This window comes from Bubalus kerabau, chromosome 7 (genome assembly GCF_029407905.1).
Source record: "Bubalus kerabau isolate K-KA32 ecotype Philippines breed swamp buffalo chromosome 7, PCC_UOA_SB_1v2, whole genome shotgun sequence".
Lineage (NCBI taxonomy): Eukaryota > Metazoa > Chordata > Mammalia > Artiodactyla > Bovidae > Bubalus > Bubalus kerabau.
In genome coordinates, this window is record NC_073630.1 from 101,883,100 (window position 1) to 101,901,846 (window position 18,747).

The 18,747-nt window shown below is 41.1% G+C and overlaps 1 protein-coding gene and 1 long non-coding RNA gene across 5 annotated transcripts in view; one reads left to right on the top strand and one right to left on the bottom strand.

Moving 5' to 3' along the window:
* Positions 1–7,933, bottom strand: LOC129658057 (uncharacterized). Of its 3 annotated transcripts, none has more exons than XR_008717248.1 (6): positions 7,753–7,933; positions 7,309–7,464; positions 6,861–6,950; positions 5,355–5,426; positions 2,212–2,286; positions 1–1,212 (listed from the first exon to the last, which is right to left on the bottom strand). It is a non-coding gene; the product is annotated as an uncharacterized LOC129658057 (long non-coding RNA). The 3 variants fall into 3 exon arrangements; XR_008717247.1 differs by lacking the exon at positions 7,753–7,933 and adding an exon at positions 7,611–7,746; XR_008717246.1 differs by lacking the exon at positions 7,753–7,933 and adding an exon at positions 7,599–7,746.
* THAP9 (THAP domain containing 9) overlaps positions 7,925–18,747 on the top strand; it is a 20,898-nt gene continuing 10,075 nt past the window's right edge. For both annotated transcript variants that reach the window (XM_055588940.1, XM_055588941.1), the window contains exons 1-2: positions 7,925–8,105; positions 16,861–17,056. In XM_055588940.1, the coding sequence (XP_055444915.1) occupies positions 8,026–8,105; positions 16,861–17,056 (276 nt within the window). In that variant the 5' untranslated portion in view covers positions 7,925–8,025. The remainder of the gene's footprint in view (positions 8,106–16,860; positions 17,057–18,747) is intronic.

Below are 18,747 nucleotides of genomic sequence, written 5' to 3' on the forward strand. Positions count from 1 at the left end.
TTACGTTTTCTTTCTTTATTAAAAAAAATGTATCAAGTAGTTTTGAAATGTGCTTGCTTTCTCATTATAAAACTTATAATATGGAGTGAGATGCCAAGGCATCTTATCTATGCCTTGGCAAACTGTCATACTCATTTCCAAGTTTGAATCAGCTTCCAAAATTTTATCTTTTAACAGTCAACGTCATGATAGTTCTGCAAGTTCCTTCAATGTTAAGTTGTTCAACAACATCACTTCTTTTGAGACACATTGTTTACAACTGCTTTCCTACATAAAACTTCACTGGTGTTCTGCCTCCTACATACCTAGAACTGTTTCTTGAATGGCAGCAGCGTCAACACTCTCACGGTCATCTCTATCTTCTAACTCCATTTACATCCCATCCGAATGTTGCAGTTTTTCCACAGTACAGCCTCTCACTACTGCAAGGACTGCCTGTAGTTATTGGAATCTGAGCGCACATTTCACAGTAACATCCTTATCTGAGTTTGTAGCTTCTCTAGGTAGTTTAACATTAGTTTGTGTTGACTTTGAGATGAAACCAGCCTTTACTGGCAGTAAACAGATGTCCTTGTAATTACCATTTCCTTCAATGTAGCAACTGACTTCAATGCCAAACTGGTATTTGTTCTTGATTACACTACAAAGGAGAAGTAAATGCTTCATTTCAACCATAAGCAGCTTTCTGTTCTTGGTGAAATTTTACACTAAAAGATGTTGAACCAACTTTACCTTGCTTTTATATTCAGACTCTTAAAAAATGTGGCTTGTACTGTAGCTTCATGTTGGTCGTGGTATCATCAAAGCTTCTAACACTAATTTTACCTGCAGTGTTAATCATTTTTCATTTCTTTGTAGTTCAGTCATATATATGACCAATTCCCTCTTCTGATTATCCACTTTTGTAAAATGTTTCATGGGCTTATCACTGGGAGGCAAGGAGGCAACACAGTTACATGCTTTGCTATCTGTGTGACTAACATGTTCCATGACCAAGGCTTTGAAAGAAGTGATGTAACTGATACCATTCTTGATGCACACCTTTTCTTTGCATAATGATTCTGGAATAAAGAGCCGTAGCCAAGTTTATGCAATAATACACAGTTAATATTGTGACAATTAAAAGTTCCGCTGTGCTGCTGTGGGTCAGGTGCTGTTTAACTACCGTGTGAAAAGATTCACGCGTGTTGAAATGGCGCAAAGGACCCGTATCTAAAAAAGAAAAACTTGTGTTGGAAATTCACAAAATAGCCAACTTTTAACCCAATTTAGTTAACTACTAGCCAACCAAGTTCTAGATCAAATAAAACTGAAGTTTTTCTGAAAAGAATGTTAATTCTAAGACTCTGAAATACTCACTGAAAGAATGTTGGAGGTAATGTTATATAGAATTCTTCAAAGAAGGATTTACAGACAGTCCAAAAACACCCTTTTAGAGTGTTTAAATTTATGGAGAATTTAGAGCCCCTCCCCTCATTTTAACAGTCTTAAGGACTGCAAAAGATTAAAGTTCTGGATAACTGTACTGTTGTCCAGATTGCAGAACTTCACAATCACAAGACCATATGTGTATAAAATTTATTGAACAGCAGCCAGTACTATGTGTACTTCTGGAAAACAGTAGCATCCAGCCCATTAATGTTTAAATTCTGTTTTTGAATGCGTTAATTTCATATATCTTATCACTAAGGGCCATAAAGTTTATATCAAAGAAAATTAACTTAGTTAAATTTGAGAAACACCCCAAGATACCATGCCTAATTCATAGCAGGTTAATCTGGTATTAGGTTTGAGGTTCTCAGCTCTGACTACCTGCCTATCTACTGTTCTTGAACAAAGCTCAAGTAAAAGGATGGTCATCCACAAGCATACCAAAGAATTATTTATAGAATATCCAATAATTCAGCCAATTTAAACCGAAGAATATATGACCTCTAGGAATTTCATGGCCTGAGAGAATTATATTATTATTACTTTTTTTAAGATGACTATCAAGGTTAAAAGTCCTGCCACCCCCCAACCCACCCAACAGCCTCTCCTTAATCAAATGAAAGTTATACCATCTTTGAAATAATATTTTTTATCTTTAAAAGCTGAATGAGGAAAAATTTTAATTAAATATCCACATTATGCTCAATACATAACAAATACAAAATCCAATGTTTTTCTAAAATTACTATCTTAAAAAAAATAAGTTTATAAACTTCTTACCTTATATAAATCTTCAAATTCTTGATAAATCTCACACATGGTGTTCTCTAAGAAAAACACCCTTCAATTTTATTCCTAAAATGAAAAACATTTACAGGCAAGTCAATATACAAAAACCACATCTTAACTATATGCATCATGATTTTCTTTTCTTCATTATGTCCTCATTCACATACGTTAATCACAACAAATCATGATGTGAACAGCAGTGGAAAAGTTTAATCATTGGACATTTGTACTTATTTTCAACTTAAGCTCTAGTTTTAAGTTTTTATTGCTTAGCTCCCCTTTAAAAATACATAAAGGCACATTTCTATAGTTTTCCGTTTTCTCACGTAGAACAGATAAGACTTCCAATTTTACTATGACTGGAAAAAACTCAACAAAGATAATTTCAAGCATGTCACTTACTACTTTGTACAGGTTAGCTTATGCTAACTTGGAGGTGTCTTCTCAACATTAACCCTGATATTGGAAGAGTACCCATACCTTCCTGACCTGCATATAGGTTTTTCAAGAGGCAGGTCAGGTGGTCTGGTATTCCCATCTCTTTCAGAATTTTCACAGTTTATTGTGATCCACACAGTCAAAGGCTTTGGCATGTCAATAAAGCAGAAATAGATGTTTTTCTGGAACTCTCTTGCTTTTTCGATGATCTGCAAGGAGATCCAACCAGTCCATCCTAAAGGAAACCAGTCCTGGGTGTTCATTGGAAGGACTGATGCTGAGGCTGAAACTCCAATACTCATGTGAAGGGTTGACTCATTGGAAAAGAGTTTGATGCTGGGAAAGATTGGAGGCAGGAGGAGAAGGGGACTACAGAGGATGAGATGGCTGGATGGCATCACCAACTCAATTCACATGGGTTTGAGTGAACTCTGGGAGTTGGTGATGGACAGGGAGGCCTGGCGTGCTGCAATGCATGGTCACAAAGAGTCGGACATGACTGAGGGACTGACCTGAACTGAACCCATACCTTAACACATCCCCAAACTGGTTATACCTCGCTCTGTGTGTAACGTCTTTGTTACCAGACAAGGTTTCCAGTGATCATAAACACTAAAACTTTAAAGGAAAAGTGGGAGAGTTGTCTCTGCTAACAAAGAACTTTCAAGCAGTGATGATGGGAAAAGACTCAAAAGATTACAAGTCTCCAGAACTAATTAGAATTCTGCCTATTTAGAACATTATGTGGAGAAGGCAAAGGCACCCCACTCCAGTACTCTTGCCTGGAAAATCCCATGGACAGAGGAGCCTGGTAGGCTGCAGTCCATGGGGTCACTGAGGGTCGGACACGACTGAGCGACTTCACTTTCACTTTTCACTTTCATGCACTGGAGAAGGAAATGGCAACCCGCTCCACTGTTCTTCCTGGAGAATCCCAGGGACAGAGGAGCCTGGTGGGCTGCCGTCTATGGGGTCGCACAGAATCGGACACGAATGAAGCAACTTAGCAGCAGCAGCAGAACATTACGACTGCTTGACAAGGTCTGTTTTGCTCATTAAGAGGGACAGAGCCCAGGGCGGCGGCAAGCAGCAGAAAGAAAAGGACATATACTCACCCTTTGGGGAAAAAGGGCAAACTACTCTAATTCTGATACTGCATATTTGTATTTTTAATCCATCCTATCTCAAATATTTGTGTAATTGCCTACAAGCAATCAGACTACATTCCTTGAAATACTCTAAATAGAAATTTCAACTTTTCCAAGTCATTCTGCACCCCAAGAAAATAATAAGGCAAAGGATACACAATTTCTATCTACGGTTTAGTGTTACTGAGCTTCTCTAACCACTTCCACATAGGAGGAATTAGGAGAGGGGAAATGGCTCCAACAACAATAATACTTAATTACGTGGGCTTCCGTCTATGGGGTCGCACAGAGTCGGACATGACTGAAGTGACTTAGCAGCAGCAGCGGCAGCCAGGCTCCAAGATGGTCTCTGATGACCCCTCCCCTCTTGGTAGTCACACCTTTGTACACCCACCTACACCACACTAAGGCCAAAAGAACAGGGCAGAAGCGATGTTTTGTCACTTTCAAGCAAATTAAAAAAAAAAGTATTAAAAGACAAGCTTCCATCTTGGCTTTTCTCTTAGACCAGTCCCTCTGGGGAAAGCCAGCTATCACGTGGTAAGAACACTCAGGAAGCTCAGGGAAAGGCTCACATGGTGAAGAAGAACTGAAGCCTTCAGCCAACAGTCATCAGGGAATGGAGGCTTGCAAACTGAAGACAGTTTGGAAGCTGATGTCTGTCTTCTACCTCCTTTCCTTACTGTTTGATCAGTGTTTGTTTTAAATCGCCAAATATTGAGCAATCTGTTACACAGCAATAAACACTAACACCGAAGGTCAGAAGTGAAGTGAAGTGAAAGTCGCTCAGTCGTGTCCAACTCTTTGCAACCCCATGGACTATACATACAGTCCATGGAATTGTCTAGGGCAGAACACTAGAGTGGGTAGCCTTTCCCTTCCCCAGGGGATCTTCCCAACCCAGGAATCGAACCAGGTCTCCCACATTGCAGGCGGATTCTTAAACAACCAAGCCATGAGGGAAGTCCCTGAAGGTCATAATCCATATCCAAAAAAGTAAAATGTACAACTTATGAATTAACTGAAAAGGTCTAAAATTCATGGGCAAGGATTGGATTCAGAACTGACTTTATACTCAGTCACCAATAATTTCAAAACCCCAAGGCCTTCTCAAGAACAAAAATCCCCAGAGAACAGGATGAAAAATTCAGTGAGAATATGTCAGTTACTAGAAATACATTTTATTATATCAGGATGACAAATAAATGTAATATTAGCTAAAAATCTGACAAAAAGATAGGTAGTCAATAAGGAAGATACCAGTCCTAGAAGGCAAAGCCTCTATTTTTGCTTTCACAGTTGAGAAAAATGTGTTAAAAACAAAAAATCATGCAAATACAAAACATTTAGTACAACTCAATAAGCATTAGCTGTTACTAATTTTTCCCCAAGTAAGCAATTAATGAGATTTTATAACATAAAACAGAAAGTTAGATTTCACTCAACCCTTTATAAATATATGTTTTACTTGGACAATCCTCCCCTTCCACTCACTGCTTTTGTACCAGGAATACTTAATATGCTAAAAAAAGGAAGATATTACACTACCTCCCCTGCAGTTTTAGTAATTCTCTTCCAAGACCCAGGAATCTTTTCCCGACATCTTCAAGAATACAATTCCTGAAAACAGATATTTTATTTCAAATTATTTTTTGCCTTGGTCAATGCTTTCTACAAATAATATCTTTAATACAGCTTACATATCCTCATTCACATATTCAGTAATCACATAAGTTCATTATGTGAACAGCAATGAAAATGTTTAATCATTGGATATGAAGCTATCGAAGGAAGCAAAGATATAATCAAATGAGAAATAAATTGAGAACTTCAATGTGACCAGGAAAAAAATGAAAAATAGTAACAAAAAGTATATAAAGCTTATTAGCAAATGTAAAAATACATAAATACAACTCAACATCAATGATGCCATTTATAAAGGATTGCATGCTTCCCTATCCAGAAGCACACTAAGAATACCCACAGCACTGACCCCCTGTGGCTGTAAAGTAAGTCGGTTACTTTCATTGAGCAGGTGTGCATTTAAGTCAATTGTTCCCCAGCATTGCAGTTTCCTGAAACCCATCTGTAATAAATAATTAGATGGATACTGTCAAGACTTTGAGAGCCACATTCTCATGAACTAATTCAGCAGGAAAGAAAAAAATCCCTTCTTTGTACTCTGATGCTGAATTGGCAGCTCTAGCTTAAGAAAATGAAAAATGTGTGCCTGCACCTGGACTCTCTTAGGAGCAGCACCCACCTCCGTGCCCAGCTTGCAGCAGGTCCTGAACGCATCTTAACAGCAGCCCTTTCGCCCAGGGCTCTACTTCAATCAGAAATGTCCAACACCCGCAAGCATTGCTCTTTTAATACTCCATAATGGTAACTTTAAGTCTCCATTTAAAGTTACCTTTAATGGGTTCAAAGAGACTAAGCGTACTTCCCTGGAATCAACACTTTTTCAGTTCAGTTCAGTTCAGTCGCTCAGTCGTGTCCGACTCTTTGCGACCCCCTGAATTGCAGCACGCCAGGCTTCCCTGTCCATAACCAACTCTCGGAGTCTACTCAAACTCATGTCCATGGAGTCGGTGATGCCATCCAGCCATCTCATCCTCTGTCGTCCTCTTCTCCTCCTGCCCCTAATCCCTCCCAGCATCAGGGTCTTTTCCAACAAGTCAACTCTTCGCACGAAGTGGCCAAAGTATTGGAGTTTCAGCTTTAGCATCAGTCCTTCCAATGAACACCCAGGACTGATCTCCTTTAGGATGGACTGGTTGGACCTCCTTGCAGTCCAAGGGACTCTCAAGAGTCTTCTCCAACACCACAGTTCAAAAGCATCAATTCTTCAGCACTCAGCTTTCTTCACAGTGTAACTCTCACATCCATACATGACCACTGGAAAAACCATAGCCTTGACTAGACGGACCTTTGTTGGCAAAATAATGTCTCTGTTTTTTAATATACTATCTAGGTTGGTCATAACTTTCCTTCCAAGGATTGAACTGAATACTACATAAGCATATTATAATGGAAAGCAACTGTGAACAATACCTTGAGATGAATCTTTTCAGCCAGAATCTGGATTAAGTAACAAGGGAGAAAGAACAACTTTGCTTGGAAATGCTGGACTCATTCTTGCGGCTAGAGACAGAAATAAAAAAGTTACGAACATTCGTTTTCTTTAATGAGCCTCCAACGTTAAGCAGGAAAGATGCTACACAATATACTAAGGATGTCTTCAAACATACAAAATAGAAAGTACGTCCCACCTTGGCTCCATTTTGTTTCTTCTGTAAAAACTGAAGTCTCATCCCGTAAACATAAAGAGCTTAAAAAATGACATCGTTCTAAGATCTTCTCACTCCTGAAAACTATCCACGATGCCGCACATCCCAAGCAAAACCATTTCACTGCCCTCCCTCCTGCCCCTCCTAGTACTTCTATTGACGAGTCCCCACTAGACCGTGAGCTTCCCCCCAAACCCCCAGAACCTTCTTACCTTATCTCCTTCTTAATCTCCATTGCGGCAAAGGATCTTGCAGGAAAGAGCTCGTTGAATTAAAAACCGACTTATCTTGGTATTAAATTCTCATTAAATCCTGAGGTCACATACCTACTCTACCAATAGCTCCGACATTATCTCCGCATCAGATAACTGCAAAATAAAATGCAAGAAAATGACATGCCCCCCCATTAAATAATTTATTTGGGTTCTAATTTTGCCTTCAATATTTCTAGGGCGCCACGTTCATCTTTTCCTAGACCTCCCGTCATTTTCAGAGCTCGCACCTTGAGACCCACCGGCATGCCTCTGGATTCGCCTCAACTTTTGTCCTGCCTCTCCCCCTTGGCATTCTCTGGCCGAGCCTCGGAAGAAGCGCGGATGGCCCTAGATTTCACCAGGCCGGACGAAAAAGAGCCCATTGCTGTGAAATACACTTACCACCCTCCAACGAGGAGCGAGGGGAGGCCCAGAGGTTGGCTTAATACCCCCCGGCCTTTCCGATTGGCTGCTGCGACGTAACGTGCTCTGTGATTGGCCACGGCGGCGAGCGCAGCGCCCGCGGAGAGGTAGGGCGGGAGCCAAGGAGCCTTAAGAGCCCGCCTTTCTCAAACAAATAAAGGTGGTAGCTGCGGCGGCAGCGGGCGGAGTTAACTTGACCGCGACTCATGCTGTCGCGGGAACACCGGAGGTGGAGCCCCACATAGCAAGAAGATGACCCGAAGTTGCTCGGCAGTGGGCTGCAGCACACGAGACACCGTGCTGAGCCGGGAGCGCGGCCTCTCTTTCCACCAGTGCGTGAGAACAGCCTCCGTGCTAGCTCCCAGCAGGGCCAGGCGCTGCAGGCCACGGGGGTGGGGGCGGGGCCGGGTGGTGCGTCACGCCGTCGACGTGTCGTGCGTAGCGTGGGGCGGGGGAGGGAATTGGGCAACTTGGAGGGTAACGCTCAGTTTAGTCATCTTGCTCAATGTTTGTCTGCGGAGTGTGTCTGCGGAGTGCTTGTTTTCTCCTTGCCTACCAGTGCCCTGTAGCTTGCCTACCGGACCCCAGTAGCTTTTAGCAGGAGTTACTCTAAAGGAGTCTTGCTGCCTTTCCGTCGTTTTATTGAAGAGAGGAGAAAGGAAGGCAGTTTAGAAGAACTGTTGAAGGCGTGCGCTTTCTTTAGTGTGTGTCTTGCTTGGGAGCTTGAGTACAGATGCGTTTGTTACGAATAGAGCTCGTGATAGAGCTTGTTTGGAATAGAGCTCGCCTCCTTTCTCCCTCCGGTTAGCAAATCCAACTTACTGATAGCGGGTTGTGGTGAAGGAAGGTCCAGCGTTAATTGCAGGGTGCCAAGCGAGGGGAATGGATAGATGGTGTTGAAAAGTTCTGAACTCCCTGATGGCTTTTAAATTTTTTCAAAGCGGCATTTGGGATGAGGGCTGCAGGGTGCGTGACGTTATTCTGATTGAGTGGGGGTAACAGGTTGGTGTTTGGAGAAGCTGAATCATCAGCTTTCTGGTTGTGGTTAGACCTCTGGTCCCAAACCTGAGGTCTAAGGTCTTGTGATCCGCAGGTAGTCACCATTCTCCACCTGGGTGGGGTTTGGTTTTTACAGAACTACCTAAAGATAGCCAAAACGTTGTTATGTGTATCCCTTGAGGAGGAATTGGGACTGTTGTGTTGTCACTGAACTATTTATTGTTCAGGCTATCTGGTTTAAGTGCTACTTTTCTGCTTTCCCTGATTTCCCTAATTAGTCACTGCTTTGATCTCTTTGGAACTCAGAGAAGGCCTGGGAGACTGAATTCCACCACCTTCCCTCCACCCCCCCGCCCCCCACACACAACACCCCACTTTTAGAAATAAGAAACAGGAGACACAGGGCTTTTGTACCCGGGAGGGTTCTGAAGGCCCTTGTTTTCAGATTTTAACTAGTACTGTGAGTCTTTACCAGTTGTTCACGATCATTAGCCCAGCTCTACAAGCCAGGTCCAATTCTGGCTGTATTTGGTCATGGCAAGGAAGTTTCATTTGGCACAGGAATGGGGTGTATTTTCAGACTGGTCAAATTTGAACCCACATCTGTGGGACAGTCTGGTAAAGGTCACTGAAATTAATGCGAGGTAGAAAAGTGGGTAGAACAGATCCTCTCAGAGGGAAAGAAATGTTCGGTATTTTTTAAAGTGGTAGCCTAATAAGGCAGTATGATGAGGTAGCGAGTTAGACAAAAGTAGACAAAGGACTTTTATGAAAAGATCAAAAAGAACTGTAGGGGACAAGTGGTATTTGAATTGGACCTTGAACTCTATCTAGAATGGAGGGTGAGGTGGATAGAGGATAGCATTTAAATAGAAATAGCATGGAAAAGGGTTTCCCTGGTGACTCTGATGGTAAAGAATCCGCCTGCAATGTGGGAGACCTGGGTTTGATCCCTCAGTTGAGAAGATACCCTGGAGGAAGAAATGGTGAACCACTCCAGTGGTTGCCTGGAGAATCCCCATGGACAGAGGAGCCTGGCCGGCTACAGTCCATGGGGTCGCAAACGGTTGGACATGACTGAGCAAAGAAGCACAGCACAGAGCACAGCATGGGAAAATAAAAGAATGGAAAGTGAAGATGTAGGAAACAAATTATCTAAAAACATGTCAAGGAGTTTCAATTATGTATGGTAGGCCTTTTGTAGTGTTGCTTATTTTTAAGGAAGGCCCTTCCTCCACCTAAGCTGCTGTAATTGTATCCTTTCTTCTCTGAGATTTGCTTCCATCACTTAGTTCTTGTTCTAGTTTCATTTTAAATTGCTCTCTCTGATGGTTACTTGCCTAAAAACACTGAACACGCTTGAATTACTTCCACTTTTAAATATACTCAAACTCTTGAACCTTTGTGCACCTCTGCACTACCCTACCACTCTCCTTCCATTTACAACCAAGTTCCTCAAAACAGAAGCCTGCGCCTACTTCCCTAAGTCCTGTTGACTTATCAACCTACCGCAGCCAGATACCTGTCCACACCCACTGACTGAGGGTTATTGGTAATCTTGCCAAACCTAAATGAGCAATTATATTAATAAGTCTTTCTCTTGACCTGTTTAACTTTTAATCATACTGGTCACTACTTGAAACCCACACCTCCTTTGGCTGTTCCTGACATCCTCTCCCTAGTTCTCTCCCTTTTCTTTGATTTCTTTCTCAACGTTTGCTGCCCTGTTTTTCCTGTGCCTTTTTCCTGCTGCTGTTGCTGCTAAGTCACTTCAGTGTCCGACTCTGTGTGACCCCATAGACGGCGGCCCACCAGGCTCCTCCATCCCTGGGATTCTCCAGGCAAGAACAATGGAGTGGGTTGCCGTTTCCTTCTCCAGTGTAGTGCATGAAAGTGAAAAGTGAAAGGGAAGTCGCTCAGTCGTGTCCAACTCCTCACAACCCCATGGACTGCAGCCCACCAGGCTCCTCTGTTCATGGGATTTTCCAGGCAAGAGTACTGGAGTGGGGTGCCATTGCCTTCTCCAGCCTTTTTCCTAGTTTCTTTAAATAAGGAAGAACTCACTTATTGCTTTTATTTGTTTCATATGTTGTGGACCAGAGCAAGACCTGCTTAATTAAAAAAAAATTTTTTTTTGATACAATTAGTACACCAGTGTGCTGTGACTCTTCCAGCCTGATTTCTTCCCCGTTTATTTCATTTTCTAGATTAGTGAAGTGAAAGTCACTCAGTTGTGTCTGACTCTTTGCAAGCCATGCCAGAATACTGGAGTGGGTAGCCTTTCCCTTCTCCAGGGGATCTTCCCAACCCAGGAATCGAACTGGGGTCTCCTGCATTGCAGGCAGATTCTTTACCAACTGAGCTATCAGTAAAGTCCTCATTTTCTAGATTACTGGAAATTATGTTTCTAAAAATGCAAATTTTACCATGCTCACTCCTTTAGGGAAGTGTTTTAATCCCTCGGGCTCTTTAGTGCCTAAAAAATAAGAGTCCAAGTTCCTCTGTGAGCCTTTCCTCTATACCTCTGTTCCAACCTAAATACATTCTGTCTGTACTTCTGTTAATGGTACATGTGTGCAGAATTAACCACAGTCTATGTATGAATGAGAAGGAATTGTTGGCCTTCCTGACAGCTAGAAAGCTGTAAGGAAGACAGGAAAGAATAGAGAGGAGAGAAGGAGTTAGGATACTGTGGTGTAAGTCCTAGTGACAAGGTAACACTGGTCTGCAGTAGTTCAGTCGCTCAGTTGTGTCCGACTCTTTGCAACCCCATGAATCGCAGCACGCCAGGCTTCCCTGTCCATCACCAATTCCCGGAGTTTACTCAAACTCATGTCCATCGAGTCGGTGAGGCCATCCAGCCATCTCATCCTCTGTCGTCCCCTTCTCCTCCTGCCCCCAATCCCTCCCAGCCTCAGAGTCTTTAACAACGAGTCAGCTCTTCACATGAGGTGGCCAAAGTATTGGAGTTTCAGCTTTAGCATGAGTCCTTCCAATGAACACCCAGGACTGATCTCCTTTAGAATGGACTGGTTGGATCTCCCTGCAGTCCAAGGGACTCCCAAGAGACTTCCCCAACACCACAGTTCAAAAGCATCAATTCTTGGGCGTTCAGCTTTCTTCACAATCCAACTCTCACATCCATACATGACCACTGGAAAAACCATAGCCTTGACTAGACGGACCTTTGTCGGCAAAGTGATGTCTCTGCTTTTTAATATGCTATCTAGGTTGGTCATAACTTTGCTTCCAAGGAGTAAGCGTCTTTTAATTTCATGGCTGCAGTCACCATCTGCAGTGATTTTGGAGCCCAAAAAAATAAACTCTGACACTGTTTCCACTGTTTCCCCATCTATTTCCCATGAAGTGACGGGACCAGTTGCCGTGATCTTAGTTTTCTTATTGTTGAGCTTTAAGCCAACTTTTTCCCTCTCCTCTTTCACTTTCATCAAGAGGCTTTTTAGTTCCTCTTCACTTTCTGCCATAAGGGTTGGTGTCATCTGCACATCTGAGGTTATTGATATTTCTCCTGGCAATCTTGATTCCAGCTTGTGCTTCTTCCAGTCCAGCGTTTCTCATGATGTACTCTGCATATAAGTTAAATAAGCAGGGTGACAATATACAGCCTGACATACTCCTTTTCCTATTTGGAACCAGTCTGTTGTTCCATGTCCAGTTCTAACTGTTGCTTCCTGACCTACATATAGGTTTCTCAAGAGGCAGGTGAGGTGGTCTGGTATTCCCATCTCTTTCAGAATTTCCCACAGTTTAAAGTGATCCACACAGTCAAAGGCTTTGGTCTGCAGTAAGGGCTCAGCAAAAAGGTAATATGGGAAGGAGAGAGTTAATCAACTTGCTGTTGCCTGAAGCTGCCATCTTCAAACTATTTGATCATGGCACTCTTTCCATAACAAAAATTTTGAATACATGCCTCTGATATTATTATGAGAATATTGGTGCTCTGTCAAACATATGAATGACTTAAATGGAAAGTGGGACCGGCAAGTTAAGAATTGAAGTGACCCTTTGATATATTCTCTTTCTGTAGGTATAAAGAGATTAAGAAATTTATTTCATAACCAAAGAAATATATGTATTGGTAATTTGGAACAGTTCTGCCTGAACTGTTGTAATGAATTCTGTTTTAAACTTTTATTTATATGTTACAAACATCTGTTTTCAATAAGCAGATGGTAACATGTTTGCTTGTCTCTTTTTTGGAAGAGGCTTAAGCTATAGGTGTAGTTAAAGCCCTCCCCCTCAGTCCTTTCTCTCTCCCTCCCTGGATGTAACCCCTGTAGAAGAGGTTTTGTTAGCCACTTTTCTGGAAAATATTCGATGTGCAGGGAGCCAGAGGTAAATCCTCACTAACAGTGTAAAAAAGGCATAGTCAACAGGAGGAAGAAAATGGATTCTGTGTTACACTGTAAGCCAATTCATTATTGTGTATATGAGATGGTGATTGGTTGAGAATTTTTCTGATAAAGAACCCACCTGCAATGCGGGAGACCTGGGTTTGATCCCTGGGTTGGGAAGATCCCCTGGAGAAGGGAAAGGCCACCCACCCCAGTATTCTGGCCTGGAGAATTTGATGGACTGTATAGTCCATGGGGTTGCAAAGAGTCAGACACGAATAAGCGACCTTCACTTTGAGAGGTGGCTTTAGACTGGGGACCTCTGGATTCCAGTTTTATTTGATTAGTTAATCTATTTGCTTTTAAATATGATTTATGTGGCTGGTCTGGGCCATAGCTGTGACACACAGGAACTCTGGGTCTTAGTTGCAGCATGCGGGATCTTTAGTTGTGGCTTTGCAACTCTTAGTTGCGGCACGTGGGATCTAGTTCCCTGGCCAGGGATGGAATCGAGGCCCCTTACCTTGGGAGCAGAGAGTCTTAGCTACTGGCCCACAAGGGAAGCTCCTTAATTCCAATATTAACTGACTATTTACTGATGGCTAAACTTGGCTGCTCCAGTCTTGGTTTCATCTTCTGTAAAAGGATAAAAACCTGTCTTACTGAGCTTTTTTTTTTTTTTCTGAGACTAAAAATGTCTTTAAAACATACAAAACAAGGTAAATGCTTTAAAAGTATTATCAATTATTAATACCAATTTATTTTTGTCCAGAACTCAATCATGCTGGTTAAAGACTACAGTATTTACCAGCCTTTTCCATGTCATTTTACACATCAGAAAGCTACAAACCTAGAAACCTGTTTGGGACTGGCTTAATGTAACTACTTCAAGAGCTCCAGGTGGCCCAGGCCCACCCCATGGGCTAAGGGCGTTGATAGCTGTGCCCTCCAGGTGTGCCAGTTGGGAAGCTCTGCATCGGAAAATCAGGCTAGTAATGTACCTTGGTAGACCAGCCAACTTTTTATGGTCCCTGACTTGCTAAGAGACTACACTCAATCTGGAAATGTTGCCTCACAAACACGCACCATCATTAAGAAAACCCAGTGAAAAGAGATGTGCCTTTGTTTATTGGAAAATAATTCCCTGTACATTCTCTCATGATTGTGTAGCATCATTTTTCTGGAACAATAAGATAAAAAGCCCCCAAAGTGGAATTAGTTGTTCCTAACAAAGAACAAACTTTAGATGGTACCTTTCCATTTACAGAGTGCTTCTGAACACATCTGTGTCATACACTCTTACTGCCGCCCTGGAGGAAGCTGATAGACTGAGAGATGTATCTAGTGCCACATGGCTGAAAAAGGGAATGGAGGCTTAAATGCAGGTTTTCCAACTCACTGTTGTTTCTCAAGGTGATTGAGAGAGTATCTCAGAATTATGTTTTGCCATTTTGACATATCATTTCCCTAACAAAATTAGCTGAGGAAATGAAACTTTTTTTTTACCAGTTTCAGTTCTTTACAACTGTGCACTTTAAAGCATGAGTTAAAATATGTAAGAGTGATACCTGTCAATCTGTCTCCAAGATAAAGAAGAAGGTGCAGATAGAGCAGTTCTGTGATTTAATCTCATCAGTTTTTTCCCTCACTCATTTCTGAATATAATAAATAATTCTGAATATAAAAAATTTGGCTGGGATTGACAAGTAGAAAAATGCTAGGTAGTTTTTATGTTCAAGGCTAGGAAAAAGTTGTCCTTTCAAAACAAAATAGAAAAACTGAGTGTAAGAAATGTACTTGTTTTCTTTTGTTGTTCAGTTGCTAAGTCGTGTCCAACTCTTTGCGACCCCCTGGACTGCAGCACGCCAGGATTCCCTATCCTTCACCATCTCCCAGAGTTTCTTCAAACTCATGTCAGTAGAGTCAATGATACTGTCCAACCATCTCATCCTTTGTTATCGCCCTTTCCACTTGCCTTCAGTCTTTTCCAGCATCAGGGTCTTTTCCAATGAGTCAGCTCTTCCCATCAGGTGGCCAAAGTATTGGAGCTTCCCCATCAGTCCTTCCGATGAATATTCAGGGTTGATTTCCTTTACAATTGGCTGGTTGGATCTCCTTGCAGTCCAAGGGACTCTCAAGTCTTCTCCAGCACCACAGTTCAAAAGCACCAATTCTTTAGCACTCAGCCTTCTACATGGTCCAACTCTCACATCCAGACATGACTACTAGAAAACCATAGCTGTGAGTACATGGACCTCTGTCAGCAAAGTGATGTCTTTTTAATACACTGTCTAGGTTTGTCATAGCTTTTCTTCCAAGAAGCAAGCGTCTTTTAATTTCATGGCTGCAGTCACCATCTGCAGTGATTTTGGAGCCCAAGAAAATAAAGTCTGTCACTGTTTCCATTTTTTCCCCAATATATTTCCCTTGTTGTGATAAGACGGGATGCCATCATCTTTGGTTTTTGAATGTTGAGTTTTAAGCCAGCTTTTTCACTCTCCTCTTTCACCTTCATCAAGAGGCTCTTTAGTTCCTCTTCACTTTCTCCCATTAGGGTGGTGTCATCTGCATATCTAAGGTAGTTGATATTTCTCCTGGCAGTCTTGATTCCAGCTTGTGGTTCATCCAGTCTGCTGTTTCACATGATGTATTCTGCATATAAGTTAAATAAGCAGAGTGACAATATACGTACTTGATGTGATCCTTTCCCAGTTTGGAACCAGTCTGTTGTTTCTTGTCCGGTTCTAACTGTTGCTTCTTGACCTGCATACAGGTTTCTCAGGAGGCAGGTCAGGTGGTCTGATAGTCCCATCTCGTAAGAATTTTCCAGTTTGTTGTGATCCACGCAGTCAAAGGCTTTAGCATAGTCAGTGAAGAAGTAGATGTTTCTCTGGTATTTGCTTGCTTTTTCTGTGATCCATCGGATTTTTCTACTTGTTTTCTACTGTTTAGTAATGAATTTCCTCAAAATTCATCAGAAGCATCTGTTTTCTCACAAAATTTCCGAGGGTCAGGAATTGTGGAGTGGATTAACTGGGTGTGACTGGGAGACTCATAAGATTGCAATCAAAATGTTAGCCAAGACTGCAGTCACTTGAAGCCTTGATTGAGGCCGAAGGATATCCTTTCAAAAAGGCTCTCATGTGGCCTTTGACTGGAGAACTCAAGTTTCTAGCCAAGTGGACTCTCCACAGGGCTGCTTATGATATGGCAGGTAACTTTCCCCAAAGAAAAACCATTCAATAGAGCAAGGAAGACAAATCTTCAGTGTTTTTTCCTGATCTGCTCTTACAGCCCATTATCACCTTTAGAAGCAAATCACAAACTCCAGCCCACACTCAAGGGGAGGGAAATAGGCTCCATCCCTTGAAAGGAGGCGTACCAAAGAATCTGTGGATATAGTTTAAAATCGCCACAGGAAAGGAAAGACACACATGTTAAATTTGAGCAGATTCTGTTAAGTGTAGGCTGTGCAGATAGAATGTGCAGGATAGTAAATGTGAGAATTGTCCACATACAAGTTGAAACAGATGAGATCACTTAGATACTGAGCTTTTGGATTTAAAAAGTCAAAGAACTTTGAAAAATGAAATCAGATCAAGTGAGTTAAACTTTAGCTGGACTTAATGTTTACATAAAGCTGTTAAATAATAAATGGGTTTGTGTAATAAATAATACTGTAGTATTACTATGATGTTTTCATGTTAATGGAACTTTAATATGATTGCTGTAGATTTCCAACTGATACTATACAGCGCTCAAAATGGATCAGGGCTGTTAATCGTATGGACCCCAGAAGCAAAAAGATTTGGATCCCAGGACCAGGTGCTATGCTATGTTCCAAACATTTTCAAGAAAGTGACTTTGAGTCATATGGCATAAGAAGAAAGCTGAAAAAAGGAGCTGTGCCTTCTGTTTCTCTGTACAAGGTACTTAAATCTAGGTGTAAACAGAATTCAACTTTATAGAAACTGAAAATTGAGACTGCTCACGTTATAGCTAGGATTTACAGAGATAAAAGCAAAACCGAAAACCTAGGCCTAAAAAGTAAATCCAATAATACAATACTTTTGTTTTTAAAAATATATATGTAATATTATATAATATTTTAAAAATACATATGTATTAATATTAATAATTATGCTTTGGAAGGTGTATATATGCAAATCATGCCTAGAAATACATAAAGGTTACTGATGTGATCACAAAAATCAACTAGTGAATGTAAATAGCCTTAGAATTCAGGGTTTTGTTTAAATATTAGACAGTTTTCATAATATTGGGCTGGCCAAAAAGTTCCTTTAGTTTTTAAGTGCAAATAAAAGACACATTTTTCATTTTCACCAAGAACTTGTTTGAACAACATATTTACTGTTTTGTTCCATTACCTTCTGCCATTTCCCAGGCAATTTCATAATTCTTTCCTCCCAAAACTTTCTATGTTTTTGAGCAAAGAACTTTTGCAAGTGTCTTTCACAATATTACAAGGAATTAAATTCTTTTCTGTTAAGATCATTTTGTAAAAACTGAAATAATTGGAAATCCAAAGGTGCAGTGTCTGGTGAATACAGCCAGTGAATCAAAACTTCCCAACAAAGCCATAACAGACTTTGCCTGGTCATTAAAGGAACACACAGCCTTCCATTAGCCTGATGGGAGATTATGTGTTTTTTGGTCTCATTGTGATTAATCACTTGGTTTTCCAGAAGGAGCTCATAATAGAGGACCCTTTTCCAAACCCACCATACATACAATATCACCTTCTTTGGATGAAGTCCAGCCTTTGTGGTTGGTGGTGGTTCATTTCATTTGCCTCAGAATCTCTTCCATTCCGCATTATTGTCTAGTATCCACTTTTCATTGCCCATCCCAATTTGTCTTAAAAATGGAATGTTTTCATTACATTTCAGTAGAGAGTTGTCACATGTGGAAATATGGTCAAGGTGTTTTCACTTAACTTATGTAGAACCTATACCTCAAAGTGATGAACATTACCAGGCTGGTGCAAATGATTTCCAGAGCTTGATTTGGATGTTTTGAGTATGTTTGCTATCTCCCATATGGTGTAGTGTTGATCGTTTTCAATGTCTCGATTTGATTGCTGTCAACCTCAACTGGTCTACCTGACCATGGAGCATCATTCAGTGAAACCTGCAGCATAAAACTTTGCAAACCACTTTTGATGCGTTCAGTCAGTCACAGCACCTTCTCCATTCACTGCACAAATCTTTTTTTGCGTTTCAGTTGCATTTTTGCCTTTCTTGAAGTATCAGTAATTAAGTATAATATGCTGAAACTCGTGCTTTTTTCCCCACCTTTAATATTAAAATGGCTGCACAAAAATGCACCAATTTTGATAGTTGGTTTTTTTTAATGCATGCTGATATGACAGCTGTCACAAAACAGTCTAACAAAATTGTTTCAAATGAGGTTAAAGACAACTTTTTGTAAGATGGCTCTTTTTTGTTAGAACCATTTTACAAAAAAGAATGAACTCTTTGGCCAACCCAATACTTTGAAATTATCTACCCTTTTTTTTTTGGCTTTCCCCCAAAATGTTATTGATTTTGACCAGAAATGTACCTAATCATTAGCATTGATATGGAAAGAAGTATACAGG